This window comes from Corvus kubaryi, unplaced genomic scaffold (assembly GCF_017639235.1).
Source record: "Corvus kubaryi isolate FWS band 111438036 unplaced genomic scaffold, C.kubaryi_AGA036_p1.0 36793, whole genome shotgun sequence".
Lineage (NCBI taxonomy): Eukaryota > Metazoa > Chordata > Aves > Passeriformes > Corvidae > Corvus > Corvus kubaryi.
This window is the reverse complement of record NW_024580951.1, coordinates 2,618-14,431: the sequence shown is the minus strand read 5'-3', so window position 1 is coordinate 14,431 and position 11,814 is coordinate 2,618. Positions and strand designations below refer to the sequence as shown.

Sequence of the window (11,814 nt, the reverse complement as noted above, 5' to 3'; positions counted from 1 at the left end):
TGTCCCTGGGTGTGTCGGGCTGTCCCTGCTGGCCTCTGGGCTGTCCCTGCTGGCCTCTCACGCCGTGTCCCGCAGTGATCCGGCTGGTGCAGACGGACGAGTCGCGGTACCCGTTCCACGGCCACCCCCCGACCTTCCTGCGGGCCCAGCTCTACAAGTACTGGTTCACAGCCCCCAGCGAGGGCAGGTGAGCGGGGAGGGGTCCCCCTGCCCCCCACAGCCCCTCTCTGGGGGGGTTTGGGGCCGCCTGACCCCCTGTCCCCGCAGCAGCCCGGGCCCGGTGCCGTGGTGGCGGCGGCAGCGCGTGCAGGAGTTCTTCCCCCGCGTGTCCCTGGGAGACCCCACGCTGGAGTCCCTGCTCAGCCAGCACGGCCTCAAGGTGGGCCCTGAGACCCCTCCCCGGGCCCTGAGACCCCTCCCTGGGCACTGAGACCCCTCCCTGGGCCCTGAGCCCCTTCCTCTGACACCCCTGAGCCCCCTTCCCTCGCCCCAGCTCCCTCCCTGACCCCCTTCCATTGCTCTTGACCCTCTCTTCTTCACCTTGATCCCCTTCGCTCACCCCCACCCCCCTGAGCCCCCTTCCCTCTCCCCCAAGCACCCTCCCTCTCCCTCCCTGACCCCCTTTCCTGGCCCCAAACTCCCCTTTCCTTCACCATTGACCCCTTTCCCTCACCCTGACCCCATTTTTTGGCCCCTGTCCCCCCCTTCACCTGCTCCTGACCCCCCTTCCCTCCCTCATCCTGGACCCCAACCCCCTTCCCTTGCCCTTGACCCCCTGACCCCCCTCTCCCTGGCCCCAACTCCCCCTCCCTGACCCTCTTTCTTGGCCCCCTGACCCTCTTCCCTCCCCATGATCCCTTTTCAGCCCCCTGATGCCCCCCTTCCCTCATCCCTGACCCTCTTCCCTCTCTTTCCCTGGTCCCCGACCCCCTTCTTCCCAAACCCTGATCCCCTTTTCCAGCCCCCGACCCTTTTCCTTTGCCCCCAGTCCCCTTTACACCCCTCGCTGACCCCGCTGTCCCCCCAGGACAAGCCCCCGCTGCGGCGCCGAGGCGACGCCGTCCTGCCGCGCCTGCTGGGCTCGCTGCGCCGCCTGTGCCAGCCCTTCTCGGGCCCGGCCGTGCTCTGGTCCCTCTACCTGGTGGCCGCCACCGCGGGGCTGCTGCGGGCGCTGGCCCGGGGCTCCCGGGGGGGGCCGCCCCCCGCCCGCCACAAAGGGCCCCGCGAGCGGGGCGAGCGCAACGGGGTGCGGGGCTCGGACGGGGCACGGGGCGAGCGCAACGGGGTGCGGGGCTCGGACGGGGCACGGGGCGAGCGCAACGGGGTGCGGGGCTCGGAGGGGACACGGGGCGAGCGCAACGGGACACGGGGCTCGGACGGGGCACGGGGCTCGGACGGGACGCGGGGCTCGGACGGGACACGGGGCTCGGACGGGGCACGGCCCGAGGGCCGGCACGGCAACAAGAGGAAGAAGTAGCCCCCGCGGCCCCCCCAAAAACGGGGGGCGTGGGGGGGCAGCGCTCGGTGGACCCCGCCCCGGGGAGGGCGCCCCGTGTGCCAGTGCCTTCGGCACGGCGTGGCCATGCGGGAGCGGGGGGACACGGCCCGGGGGTCGGGGACCCCTCCCCAGTGCCCAGGGACCCCTCAGGGCCCCCCCAGTGTTTGGGGGGGCTCAGCACAGGTCAGGGGCTCAGAGCGGCTGGGGGCTCTGTGCCCGCGGGCTGGAGCAGTTTGGGCAGTGCCAGCCCTCCGGTTACCCTGCCCAGCCCCTCAGGTCACTTCGGGGTGTCCCCCCCCGGCACTTTGGGGTGCTCCCGCCGCGCCCCCTTCCCCTCCCCCCGCGGGCTCCGTCCGTCCTGCGCTTCCTCCCCCCCCCCCGCCCCGAGCCCAGAGGTTTCCTATAATTTTCTAATTAAAGCCTTTGACATTCCAGCCCTGCAGCTCTCCTGGGATTCGGGGGGGGGGGTCCTGGGCTCTGTCCTGCCCGGGGGGGCAGCGCGGGGTGGGGTGACCCCCGTGGGGGGGGCGCTGGCACCGAGCGGGGGTGCGGCAGAAGCAGATTTATTGCGGAGCCCCGGGGGTGCTGGCGGGGGTGGGGGCCCGGCAGGGTTTCGGGGGAGTCCCGGGCGGGTTTCGGGGGGTCCCGCGGGGCGGGGGGGGTCACCAGCAGAGCTGCCCCGGGCAGTATTTGTCGATGAGGCCCTGGTAGTAAGCGCGGAGCTGCTGCACGTCGGGCAGCTCCTCCTGCTTGGTGTACAGGTCGAACTTGCTGCGGGGGCAAACGGCGGGTCAGGGCCGGGGGCTGATGCCCCCCCAAACCCGCGGGGGGCCCGGCCGAGCCCCCGGCCCCCCCCGGGCACGCACTTGAGCTCCCGGACCCAGGGCAGCATGCGCCGGTCCTCCTCGGAGCACAGGTGGCCGTAGTCGCCGTGGGCGTGCCACGGGTAGAAGGAGTGGAAGCGAACCATGTAGAAAGCCTGGGGTGGGGGGCAGAAACAGGTTTAGGGTGCCCCCCCCCCCCGCAGCCCCAAACCTCCCGGGGGTCCCTGAGCCCCCCCAGTCCGAGCTCACCTCCTTGGGCAGGGTGAAGTTGTTGAACTTCATCACTTGGTACATGTACTCTGAAAAGAGGGGGGGCGTGGGGCGGGGCTGGACCCCACCGCGGGGGACCCCGAGAGGTGCAGACCCCTCCCCGGAGAGCTACAGCTCCCCCAAAAGTCACAGGGCCCCCCCGGGAGCTGCGGCCCCCCCAGAAGAGCAGCCCCTGCCCCACGCCAAGGGCTGCAGTCCCCCAGCAAAGGGGGCACTGGGGACCCCCCCCCCCCCGCCCCCCCAACACACCACCGGGGCCCCCGGACAGGTGGCGGCGTTCTCGACGCCGCAGCCGGGCTGGTACATCCCGTGCTCGGTGCTGGGGGTGGGATGAGGGCTGAGGGGCTGGACCCCCCCCGCAGCCCCCGCCCCAACCCCCCCGGGGGTCCGGCTCACCTGTACCGGGGGTCTTTGGTGTCGGGGTTGTCGTGGAAGGTGGAGTCCCCATAGACCACCGACTTCTGCACCTTGCAGCCCACCGGGAAGGTGTCCCCGACCACGGCCCACTGCGGGCACAGGGGGGTCACAGCAGCCCCCGAGGGTCCCCCGGCCGCGGGGGGGGGCGCCCGGACCCCCTCCCCACCATGCCGCTCACCTGGGGCTCCCCGAACAGCACCAGCACCTTGCCCAGATCGTGCAGGAGCCCCACGAGGTGGAACCAGTCTGGGGGCGAGCGGGGCCGTGTCACCCGCGGGGCTGGGGACCCCGGCGGGGACAGGGCGGGCAGGCGCGGGGTCCGGCCGTACCTTTGTCGGGGTGCGCCCGGCGGATCCCCTCGGCCGTCTGGAAGGCGTGGAAGGAGTTGGGGAAATCCACGTCGGGGTCCGACTCGTCCACGAGCTGATCCAGCAGCTCCAGCGCCTCCATGGTGCTCATCCTCCGCAGCGAGCACGAGCCGTACTGCGCGCTCTGGGGACACCGCGACGCGTGGGGACACCGCGACCGCCACCCGCGACCCTCCCTGGGGCTGGGGGCGGCCGATGGCGCCCTTCGGTGCCCCCCAAACCCGGCTGGGATGGGGCGGCGGGGCTGGGTTTGGGGTGCGGGGTGGGAGGGCTGGGACACCCCCCCGGTGTGGGGACACGGGGGGACACCGGGGGGACACGGGGGAGTTCCCACCTTCCTGCGGACGAACTCCACGGTCTGGTGGGTGTGCATGAGCAGGTAGGTGTTGTACACGCGGTCGATCAGCATCCCCTCCTGCAGGGCAGCACCGGGGGCTGGGGGGGTCCGGGGGGATCCCCAGTGACCCTCGCCCAGCCTGGGGTGGCAGAGCCCCCCCGGGGCTCCTCCGGCTGCTCCCGGCAGCGGGGCGGGACCCCCGGGAGGGGCAGCCGGACCCCAGGGACCCCCAGCACCGTGCAGCCGAACCCCCCGAACCCCACCCCATTTTGGGGCCCCCCGCCCACCCCGGGGTCCCCGGGACCCGCCCCCCCCCACTCACGGTGTAGTTGCGGAACTCGGTCTTGGCCTTGCCGGGTTTGGGCTCCTCGGAGGAGTCGGGGCCCTGCGGGGGGATGGGGGCTCAGGGAGACCCCGGGTGGGCACCGCGGGACGGGGATGGCTCAGGAGTCCCATCCCGCCCCCAGCCCGGGCACCACGGGACAGGGGCTTGGGGACAGAGGGACACTGGTAGCAAGGGGAGACCTGGCCGCGTGGGGTCCCCCCACCGCAGGGGCTCACGGTGTCACACTTTGTCACACTTTGTCACACGGTGTCACACTTTGTCACACTTTGTCACACTTTGTCACACGGTGCCACATGTTATCTATCACCCGGTGTCACACGGTGTCACAGATCACCACACCCCGTCCCCCCCGGGGCACAGAGGGACCTGCGGGTGCTGCCCCCGATTCCTGGCGGGGTCCAGCCCAGGTTGTCCCTGGGTGGGGGCAGCAGCTCCGGGGGTCCCTTTTGGGGACCGTGTGGGGTCCCTGCTCAGGCCCTGCAGCCCCCCGGGCTGGCCCTGACCCCCCCAACCCTGCCCAGGGTGAAGAGCAGCTCCCCATGGCCTCGGGACCCCCCTCCTGCCGCGGGGGCCTCCCGGGGCTGGCACCCTTCGGGGTGGGGTCCCCCATGGGGTGACACCCCCCAGCAGGGAGGACATCGCCGGGGGTCTCCTCTGCCCCCCAGGTTTGGGGTGGTCCGGGTGTGTCCGCCCCCCCAGTGAGTGCCCCGAGCCCCCCTGCCCACACTCACCGCCTGGAGGCTGCTCATGGTGGGTCTGGGGGCTGTGGGGTGGCCGCGGCACCCCCGCTTTTATGGCGGGGGGCGGCGCGGGGGGCCCCGCCCGGCCCCGCGGGGACAATCGGTGACCATTTAACCCGCCCCGGTTAATGGTTGACCCCGCGCCCGCCTGGGGGGCTGCGGCTCCCGGAGGTGGCTGGGGAACCCCTGGCCCGGCCCCGAGCTGGGGACCCCCGGCCTGGGCACCCCCGGCCGCGCTGTCCCCGGTGTCCCCCCGCGGGGCCACGGGGAGCGGAGCCGGCCCTGGGGACAAGGGGCACGGGGGGACACCGGGCTGGCCTGGCACTGCCCCGGGACCCCAGGCGGGGGTGGGGGGATGGACATCGGCTTGGCCGGAGCGTCGAGAGCGGAACCCGGCGGGGACATCGGGACGGGCACGGGTGTGACAGGGCACGGACACGTGTGAGTATGGCCGGGCCGGGGCACGGACACGGCTGGACATGGGCACGTGTGGGCACAGGCACGGCTGGGCACGGGCAGGACAGGGCACGGACACAGCTGGGCACGGGCACGTCCTCTCCGGGAATGTGGGCAGGGGTGACACACACGCGTGCGTGTGTCCCCACTGTCCCCACGTCTGTCCCCGCATCCCTGCGGGCACAGCCCCCGCCCGTCACCTCCCGGCCCCGGGGGAGCCGGTGCCCGTCCCCGGACACGGCCGCCCCTCGCCCCATCCCCCTGCCCCATTCCCACGGGACCAGCGCGCCCCATCCCCCTGCCCCATCCCCGCCCCATCCCCACGAGGTCACCGTGCCCCATCCTTGCCCCATCCTTGCCCCATCCCTGCCCCATCCCATTTTTCCCATCCCATTTTCCCCTCCCCACGGGACCAGCATGCCCCATCCGTGCCCCATCCCGGTTTCCCATCCCCACGGGATCACTACGCTCCATCCCGACTCCTCTTCACACTTTGTTTATTCCACACAAACCAGGATTCCCGGCGGGAAGCAGCGACGCTCCGCGACGTGGGGCAGGACGGGTCGGGCACCCACCAGGCTCAGCGGGGGCACCCAGAGGAGGGGACAAAGGCCTGGGGACCCCCCGCGCCCCTCGGCAGCTCCACGGGGGGCTGGGAAGTCCTGGGACACCCGCGGGATGGACGCAGCTCCGGGTGGCACCCGTGGGATCCTATCCCGGAACCTCCCGGGACACCCAGGGGACACCGTGAGACATTCCTGGGACATCCCGTCCCGGAACCTCCCGGGACACCGTGAGACATTCCTGGGACATCCCGTCCCGGAACCTCCCGAGACCCCCAGGTGCTCTGGGGAATGGGGGCTGGGGTGCTCCTGGGGGGATCGGGGTGCTCCAGGGGATGGGGTGCCCCTGAGGATGAGGCGTTCCCGGGAATGGGAGCGTTCCTGATGATGGCGATGTTCCTGGGAATGGGGGTTTCTGTGGGAATGGAGTGCTCTGGGAATGGGAATGGTCTGGGAATGGGGGATGCTCCTGGGAGGACAGGGGTGATCAGCAGGGAACGGGAGGATGCTGCTCTTGGGGGGCTGCTCAAGCTGCTCCCAGGAGGGGGGTGGGACAGTGACCGGGTCACACATCCCCGTCCCACCGGGCCAGGGGGTGACAGGGATACTCGGGGTCCCCTCGTGTCCCCGGGCCGCCGCCCCGTGTGGGCGCCCACTGAGCCTGTGGGGACACGGCGTGTCACCAGCGGGGCCGGGGGTGTCCCCGAGGGTGCAGCAGGCGACAGGGCTGGGCAGGTCTGGGATAGGGCAGGAGTGGGGCACAGGACCCCAACTTTCCACTGCCCCCCACATTTGGGGACATCTCACTGTCGCCGGCTCCCGCAGGGCTGTGGGTGACACAGGCTGGGGACACGGGACAAGGTGCCCGGGGAGGGGACAACGTCCACGCTGAGGAGGGCAGGACCCCCCACAGCAGCCGGGAAGGTGCCGACCCCAACTGGGACCCCCAAGTGGGGAAGGTGCTGGGGGCCGCCCCATCCCCCACCCCGGAGCGGGGACCCCGTGCCCTGTCCTTGCACCCTGGCACCCCCCCAGCCCCAGTGTCACCCTGGCGAAGACAAGGGGTGCTGGGGGTGCCCTGGGGGGGCTCCGGGGGTGGCACAGCAGGCACTGGAATGCTGAGTCAGCAGGAGCGTGGCCGGGGGGTCTTGCACAAGGTGCCGGTGCTGCTGCGGTCAGCGGGATTCCCGGTGGCCCTTGGACCCGCCCCGGACAGACTGGCCGCTGCCAGACACCACGGGTCCCCCCGGGTCACCACGGGCCACCACCAGCCACCAGGGGCCACTCTGAGCCACCAAGAGTCACTATGGGCCGCCACCGGTCACCGTGAGTCACTCTGGGCCACTGGTGCCAGTCACTACGGGCCACGGCTGCCCACCAGGGATCACTTTGGGTCATCATGGGCCACCACCAGTGCCCACGGTGCCCCTGTCAGCTCCTGGCCAGCCCGGGCCGCCGCTGGCCACCGTCTCCCAGCCCCGGGTCCTCTGCGCTCCATCAGGAGGTTCTGGTGGCAGGAGCCCCCCGGGGACACCCCCAGCCCGCGGCGTGGCCACGGCCGGGGCCGGGCAGTGCGGAGGAGCCCGGCCGCGAGTGGCCGTGGAAATGCTTCAGCGGGGTCCCGCGGGGCGGGGCGGGGGCGCGCCCCCCCCTCAGCCGTAGCTGTGGGGGCTGTTGGGGTTCATGGGGGACGAGTCGCGGCGCCCCGACTGTCCCCGCAGCTGCCACAGGCGGTGGCTCAGGTTCAGCACCTGGCAGGTGCCCAGCACGCAGCCCACCCGCACCAGGTGTCCCCCGGCGTGGCGGCGGCCCCGGGCGGGGCGGGAGTCCCGCCGTCGGTCGTGCCGCAGGACGAGGTGCCGGACGTGCCACGGGGGAGGCCGGGGGGCGAGCAGGCGGCGCCGGGGGGCGACCCAGGGGCCGTGCCGGGGCACCAGGACTCGGTGTCGCAGGGTCCCGATGGGCCGCGGGGCCGGGGGGTCTCCGGGGAGGGAAGGGATCCGCTCCGGGGGGCTCCGCGCCGGGGGGTCCCTGCAGGACAGAAGGGACGGGGTCAGGGGGGCACAGCTGCGGCACCCGGGCAGGGGGGTGGCACTGCCACAGCAACGGGGGGGCCACGGAGGCACCGCATGAGCCCCGAGCCAGCGCCGTGCCCGGGGCTTCCGCAGGAGCGGGAGGAGGAGAAGGAGGAGGAGGAGGAGGAAGCAGCCAGGGCAGGCTTCCTGCAGCCCCGCACGTACTCCGAGAACACGGGCACGCGTGTCCCGCACACGCGACACCACCGGGCACCCGCCGATCCCCAAAACTGCCCCTGGTCCCGCCCCGCGCCCACCCCCGGCTCCCCCCGCTCCGCCCGCCCCGTTCCCACGGCCTCTGCCCCGGCACCCACGCGTCCCGGCTGTGGCACCCACGCCCCTGCCCCGGGCACCCGCGGGGGGGTCCGGCCTCAGGGCACCCCCACAGTGCCACAGAGCTCTCCCGCCCCAGTCCCCTGTGCCTCAGTGCCCCCTGCCCTGGGGACACCCTTTCCTCAGGGGACCCCTGCTGAGTTCCAAGGAACTTGAGGTTTTGCTCCAATTCTTAATCCCGTCCTTCTCTTTTTCCTTTTTTTTTTTTTTTATATTTCCTCCCCATTTTAACCCTCGTCCTGTGCTCCAGAGAACCCCAGCCCAGCCCAGCCCTCCCCTCAGCCCTGGCAGGAGCTGCCCGGCCCCTGTGGGTGTCGGGGTGCCCCAGCCCCCCCATCCATGGCCGTGCCAGGGCCGCCCCTCCCGCCCCCCCGGATCCCCCGGGAGCCAGACGGGGATCCCCGGGTGCCGGGGCCGGCCCAGACGCGCTCCCCGAGCAGGGACACGCACACGCACGTGCGGTGTGTGCACACTCGCACAGCCGGGGGGGTCTGTCCCTTCAGCACCCCATGACGCCCCCCGGGCACCCGCACCGGCCCCGGGCACCCCCGAGCTCTTGCACTCACTTGCACTCACTCTTGCACTCATCCCGGCGTGGCCCAACCCTCGGCCCTTCCCGCACCCCTCGCACCCCCGGGCGCCCCGTGACCCCGGTGCCCCCAGCCCCTATCGCGGGGGGCCGGGGCCCCGCACCCCCCGCTCGCCACCGCGTCCCCCGGGTCCCCGCGGGGACACGCAGCGAGGGCGGGGGGGGACCCGGTAGGAGACGGTGCCCGGGGACCCCCAGGTCCCCATTCCGGGCAGCTGAGGGGGCGTGGGGGGCACGAGGAGGCCGCGGGGCCGGGTCCCGGGCAGGGGGTGCAGAGCCGCGCCGGGCGGGGGTGCGGGCAAAGGGGGTGCGGGCAAAGGGGGTGCGGGCGAGGGGGGCGTCCCGGGCAGGGGATGCGGGCAGGGGGTCGAGCAGGGGTCCGGGCAAGGATCAGGGCGGGGGTCCGGGCAGGGAGTGCGGGCAGGGGTCCGGGCAGGGATCCAGGCAGGAATCAGGGCAGGGGTGCGGGCAGGGTCCCTCACCTGCGGGGCGGCAGGGCCCGGCCGTGGGGCAGCTCCAGCAGGCACAGCGCGAAGCTGACGCAACCCAGCGCCAGCGGGGCCGGGGCTCGCATGGCCGGACGGGACGGGACGGGACGGGACCGGACGGGACGATCGGCGGCGGCTGCGGGAGAGAGCGGGCGGGTGGCTCGGGGGGGCCCGGCGGGGGGGTCGCGCTGGGGTCCGGCTCCAGATCCCAGCCCCCTTCTCGTCCTGCCCCCGCTCCGCTCCCTCCCTTGTGCCGCAGCGCGGGGGCGGCGCGGGGTCCCGGCGGTACCTGGCCGGGATCGGGGCGCGGTGGGGTCGGGGTCGGGTCTGTCCCCGCTCGGTGCTGCCGCTCTCCGCCCCGGCCAAGGTTAAATATCGCCGGGGCCGGCGGGCGGGAGGAGCCCAACGGGACGGGAGGAGCCACGGGCGGGAGCAGCCCCGCACCGCCCTCGGTTCCGCACCGGCCCCGGCCCCCGGCCGCGCACCGGCCCCGCACCTTCCCCGGCACCGCACCGGTCCCGCAACCCCCAAGTCCCGCAGCGCCCCGGCCCCGCGCTGCCCCTCCCAGACCCCTCGCTGGCCCCGGCCCCCTCGGCCCCGCACGGCTTCGCACCTTCCCCGGCCCCTCCTCAGTTCCGCACCCCCCGGCCCCGCGCCGGTCCCGGTTCCGGAGCGGCCCCGGCCCCGCACCTTCCCTGGCACCGCACCGGTCCCGCACCGCCCCGGCTCCACGCTGGCCCCGAAGCTCCTCCCGGTACCGCACGTCCCCCGGTCCCCTCGGCCCCGCTCCGGTCCCGCTCCGGCCCCGCTCCGGCCCCGCTCCGACCCCGCTGACCCCGGGCCCTTCCCGGCGCGGGGCTGGGGCTGGGGGAGCGGCCCTGGGGCTGGGCTGGGCTCGGGGACCCGTTCGGGGGGCACTGGAAGGAGGCCGGGCTGGGGCTGTTGGGGGGTCTGGGCGGCCCCCGCAGCCCCCGGTGGCGGCGGCGCCGGGCCCGTGGTGCCCGTGCCACGTCGCGCTGTGCCCTGCCAAGCCCGGCCCGTGTGCCTCCCGCCTGGCACCGCCGCGCAGGGGGGCCCCCCCGGGCACCCCGACATCCCCTCTGCCCTGGCGGGGAGCCTGGGGGGGACAGAGCTGCCCACCCAGTACAGCCCAGTGCCCCCAGTTTGGGCCGCCCCATCTGCGCCCCCGGCCCCCTCGGGGCACCCCCCCCCCCCCCTTTTGCCAGGGCTGGTTCCATGTTTGTAAGCATCACATGGGGCCTCGTGAAACAATTAAGGAATGTAAATCCGCAGGGATCAGACCCGTCCTGCTCCTGCCGGGCAGCAGCTCCCCCAAACTGGGGCTGGTGGGGTGCCCGGGGGGCGGGCGCTGGGGGCTCCTGGGGGGCTGCTCCTGAGCTGGGCAGCCAGAGCTCGGCAGGGGAGGGGTCCCCACAGCCTCCATCGCCGGGACCCCCAACTCCTGCTCCGGGACGGGGTCTGGGCGCTCCCGGTGCGGTTGGGACGGGGACCCCCAGCACCCCTGGGTGTCCAAGCCGGACCCCAGGGTCGGGGGTACCCTCTCCCCCCGACGCGGCTTCCCCAGGCCGAGGGGCCGGGGGCCTCCGCGTGCCCGGAATCGCTGGGATTCTTCCGTATTATCGGGACACAAAGGCTCCACACACCCGCGCCGTGCGGGGGGATTTGGGGCAGCACCTGATCCCGGGGCGGTGGGGACCGGGCAGGGGCAGCGGGACAGAGCCTGAGCGGGGCTGTGGGCACGGCCGGCCCCAGCGCCGCGATCCCCGGCTCCGCACGGCTCCCGGGGGATTTCTGCGGCGTCCCGGGCTCTTCCGCTGGGCTGCTGCTGGATTGTCACAGCGAGAGAGAAAAACCCGGCTCAAAACAACGCCGAGAGCCGCGGGTGGGGGTACGCGGGACACCCGCTGCTCTGGGCCCCCCGACCCCTGCCCTGAGCCCACCGCCACCACCGCGGTCTCCCCGTGTGTGACATCCCGTGGGATCTGGGGCACGGACCTCAGAGAGTGACATCTGCCACCCAGCACGGCCCCGGCACAGCGCCAGCCCCCCAGCAGCGGCCCCAGGGCCATTCCGGGGGTCCTGGCTGGGGCTCCCCTCCCAGGACCCTGTGCGGGTCCCCGGGTGGGGCAGCGCCCGCCGCTGTCACCCCCAGGGACAAAGCCATGTCACCGGCATCAGTGTCACCAGAATAAGCCTGGGCACGAGGAGGGGGCTCTGGGGATAGGGCAGGGGTCCAGCTGAGCCTGCCGGTCCCTCAGCAGAGGCAGAACGCCTTTCCCTGCCCTCCTCCTCCTCCTCCTGCTCGGAGATCCCCATTCCCGGGGCACAGGGAAGGATCCCGGGTGCCGCTCCCCTGCCCGGCCGTGCTGGGTCCGGCCGCCGGCTCACGGCCGCCGCGGCACCGGGTGACCTGCTGCAGCCACCCCGGGAGCTGCTGTCGCCCAGCCGTGCCGCCGCCGGACCCACACCGGGAGCTGCCGTCCCCGGGT

The 11,814-nt window shown here is 73.6% G+C and overlaps 4 protein-coding genes across 5 annotated transcripts in view; 1 reads left to right on the top strand and 3 right to left on the bottom strand.

Moving 5' to 3' along the window:
- LMF2 (lipase maturation factor 2) overlaps positions 1-1,854 on the top strand; it is a 4,494-nt gene extending 2,640 nt beyond the window's left edge. The window contains exons 6-8 of one of the 2 annotated variants that reach the window (XM_042020118.1): positions 76-187; positions 271-379; positions 1,028-1,854. In XM_042020118.1, the coding sequence (XP_041876052.1) occupies positions 76-187; positions 271-379; positions 1,028-1,477 (671 nt within the window). In that variant the 3' untranslated portion in view covers positions 1,478-1,854. Of the gene's footprint in view, positions 1-75; positions 188-267; positions 380-1,027 lie in introns of both variants that reach the window. The other variant, XM_042020117.1, reaches the window with a different exon arrangement.
- Positions 1,855-2,045: 191 nt separating this feature from the next.
- Positions 2,046-4,859, bottom strand: MIOX (myo-inositol oxygenase). Its single transcript, XM_042020114.1, has 10 exons — positions 4,792-4,859; positions 4,037-4,099; positions 3,712-3,792; positions 3,339-3,501; positions 3,188-3,255; positions 2,989-3,098; positions 2,842-2,911; positions 2,572-2,619; positions 2,365-2,477; positions 2,046-2,269 (listed from the first exon to the last, which is right to left on the bottom strand). The coding sequence occupies exons 1-10, from the start codon at positions 4,807-4,809 to the stop codon at positions 2,161-2,163; spliced, it is 843 nt and encodes a 280-aa protein (XP_041876048.1). The 5' UTR covers positions 4,810-4,859; the 3' UTR covers positions 2,046-2,160.
- Positions 4,860-5,736: 877 nt separating this feature from the next.
- Positions 5,737-7,457, bottom strand: LOC121660683 (cuticle collagen 2C-like). Its single transcript, XM_042020115.1, has 2 exons — positions 6,083-7,457; positions 5,737-6,036 (listed from the first exon to the last, which is right to left on the bottom strand). Exons 1-2 carry the CDS (start codon positions 6,795-6,797, stop codon positions 5,837-5,839), a joined length of 915 nt encoding a protein of 304 aa, XP_041876049.1. The 5' UTR covers positions 6,798-7,457; the 3' UTR covers positions 5,737-5,836.
- On the bottom strand, positions 5,737-9,683 carry ADM2 (adrenomedullin 2). Its single transcript, XM_042020116.1, has 3 exons — positions 9,594-9,683; positions 9,299-9,440; positions 5,737-7,850 (listed from the first exon to the last, which is right to left on the bottom strand). Exons 2-3 carry the CDS (start codon positions 9,388-9,390, stop codon positions 7,472-7,474), a joined length of 471 nt encoding a protein of 156 aa, XP_041876050.1. The 5' UTR covers positions 9,391-9,440; positions 9,594-9,683; the 3' UTR covers positions 5,737-7,471.
- Positions 9,684-11,814: the final 2,131 nt, after the last annotated feature.

Excerpts from the sequence above, each read along its gene's own strand:
- LOC121660683 (XM_042020115.1), bottom strand. The coding sequence starts at position 6,797 with ATGGGGCGGCCCCCAGCACCTTCCCCACTTGGGGGTCCCAGTTGGGGT. Across the intron at positions 6,037-6,082 it reads GCACCTGGGGGTCTCGGGAG|GTTCCGGGACGGGATGTCCC; the intron begins GTTCCGGGACGG and ends GTGTCCCGGGAG.
- ADM2 (XM_042020116.1), bottom strand. The coding sequence starts at position 9,390 with ATGCGAGCCCCGGCCCCGCTGGCGCTGGGTTGCGTCAGCTTCGCGCTG. Across the intron at positions 7,851-9,298 it reads CGGGCCCTGCCGCCCCGCAG|GGACCCCCCGGCGCGGAGCC; the intron begins GTGAGGGACCCT and ends TCTGTCCTGCAG.
- MIOX (XM_042020114.1), bottom strand. Across the intron at positions 3,502-3,711 it reads TGGAGTTCGTCCGCAGGAAG|AGCGCGCAGTACGGCTCGTG; the intron begins GTGGGAACTCCC and ends CGGTGTCCCCAG. Across the intron at positions 3,256-3,338 it reads CCGGGCGCACCCCGACAAAG|ACTGGTTCCACCTCGTGGGG; the intron begins GTACGGCCGGAC and ends GCTCGCCCCCAG.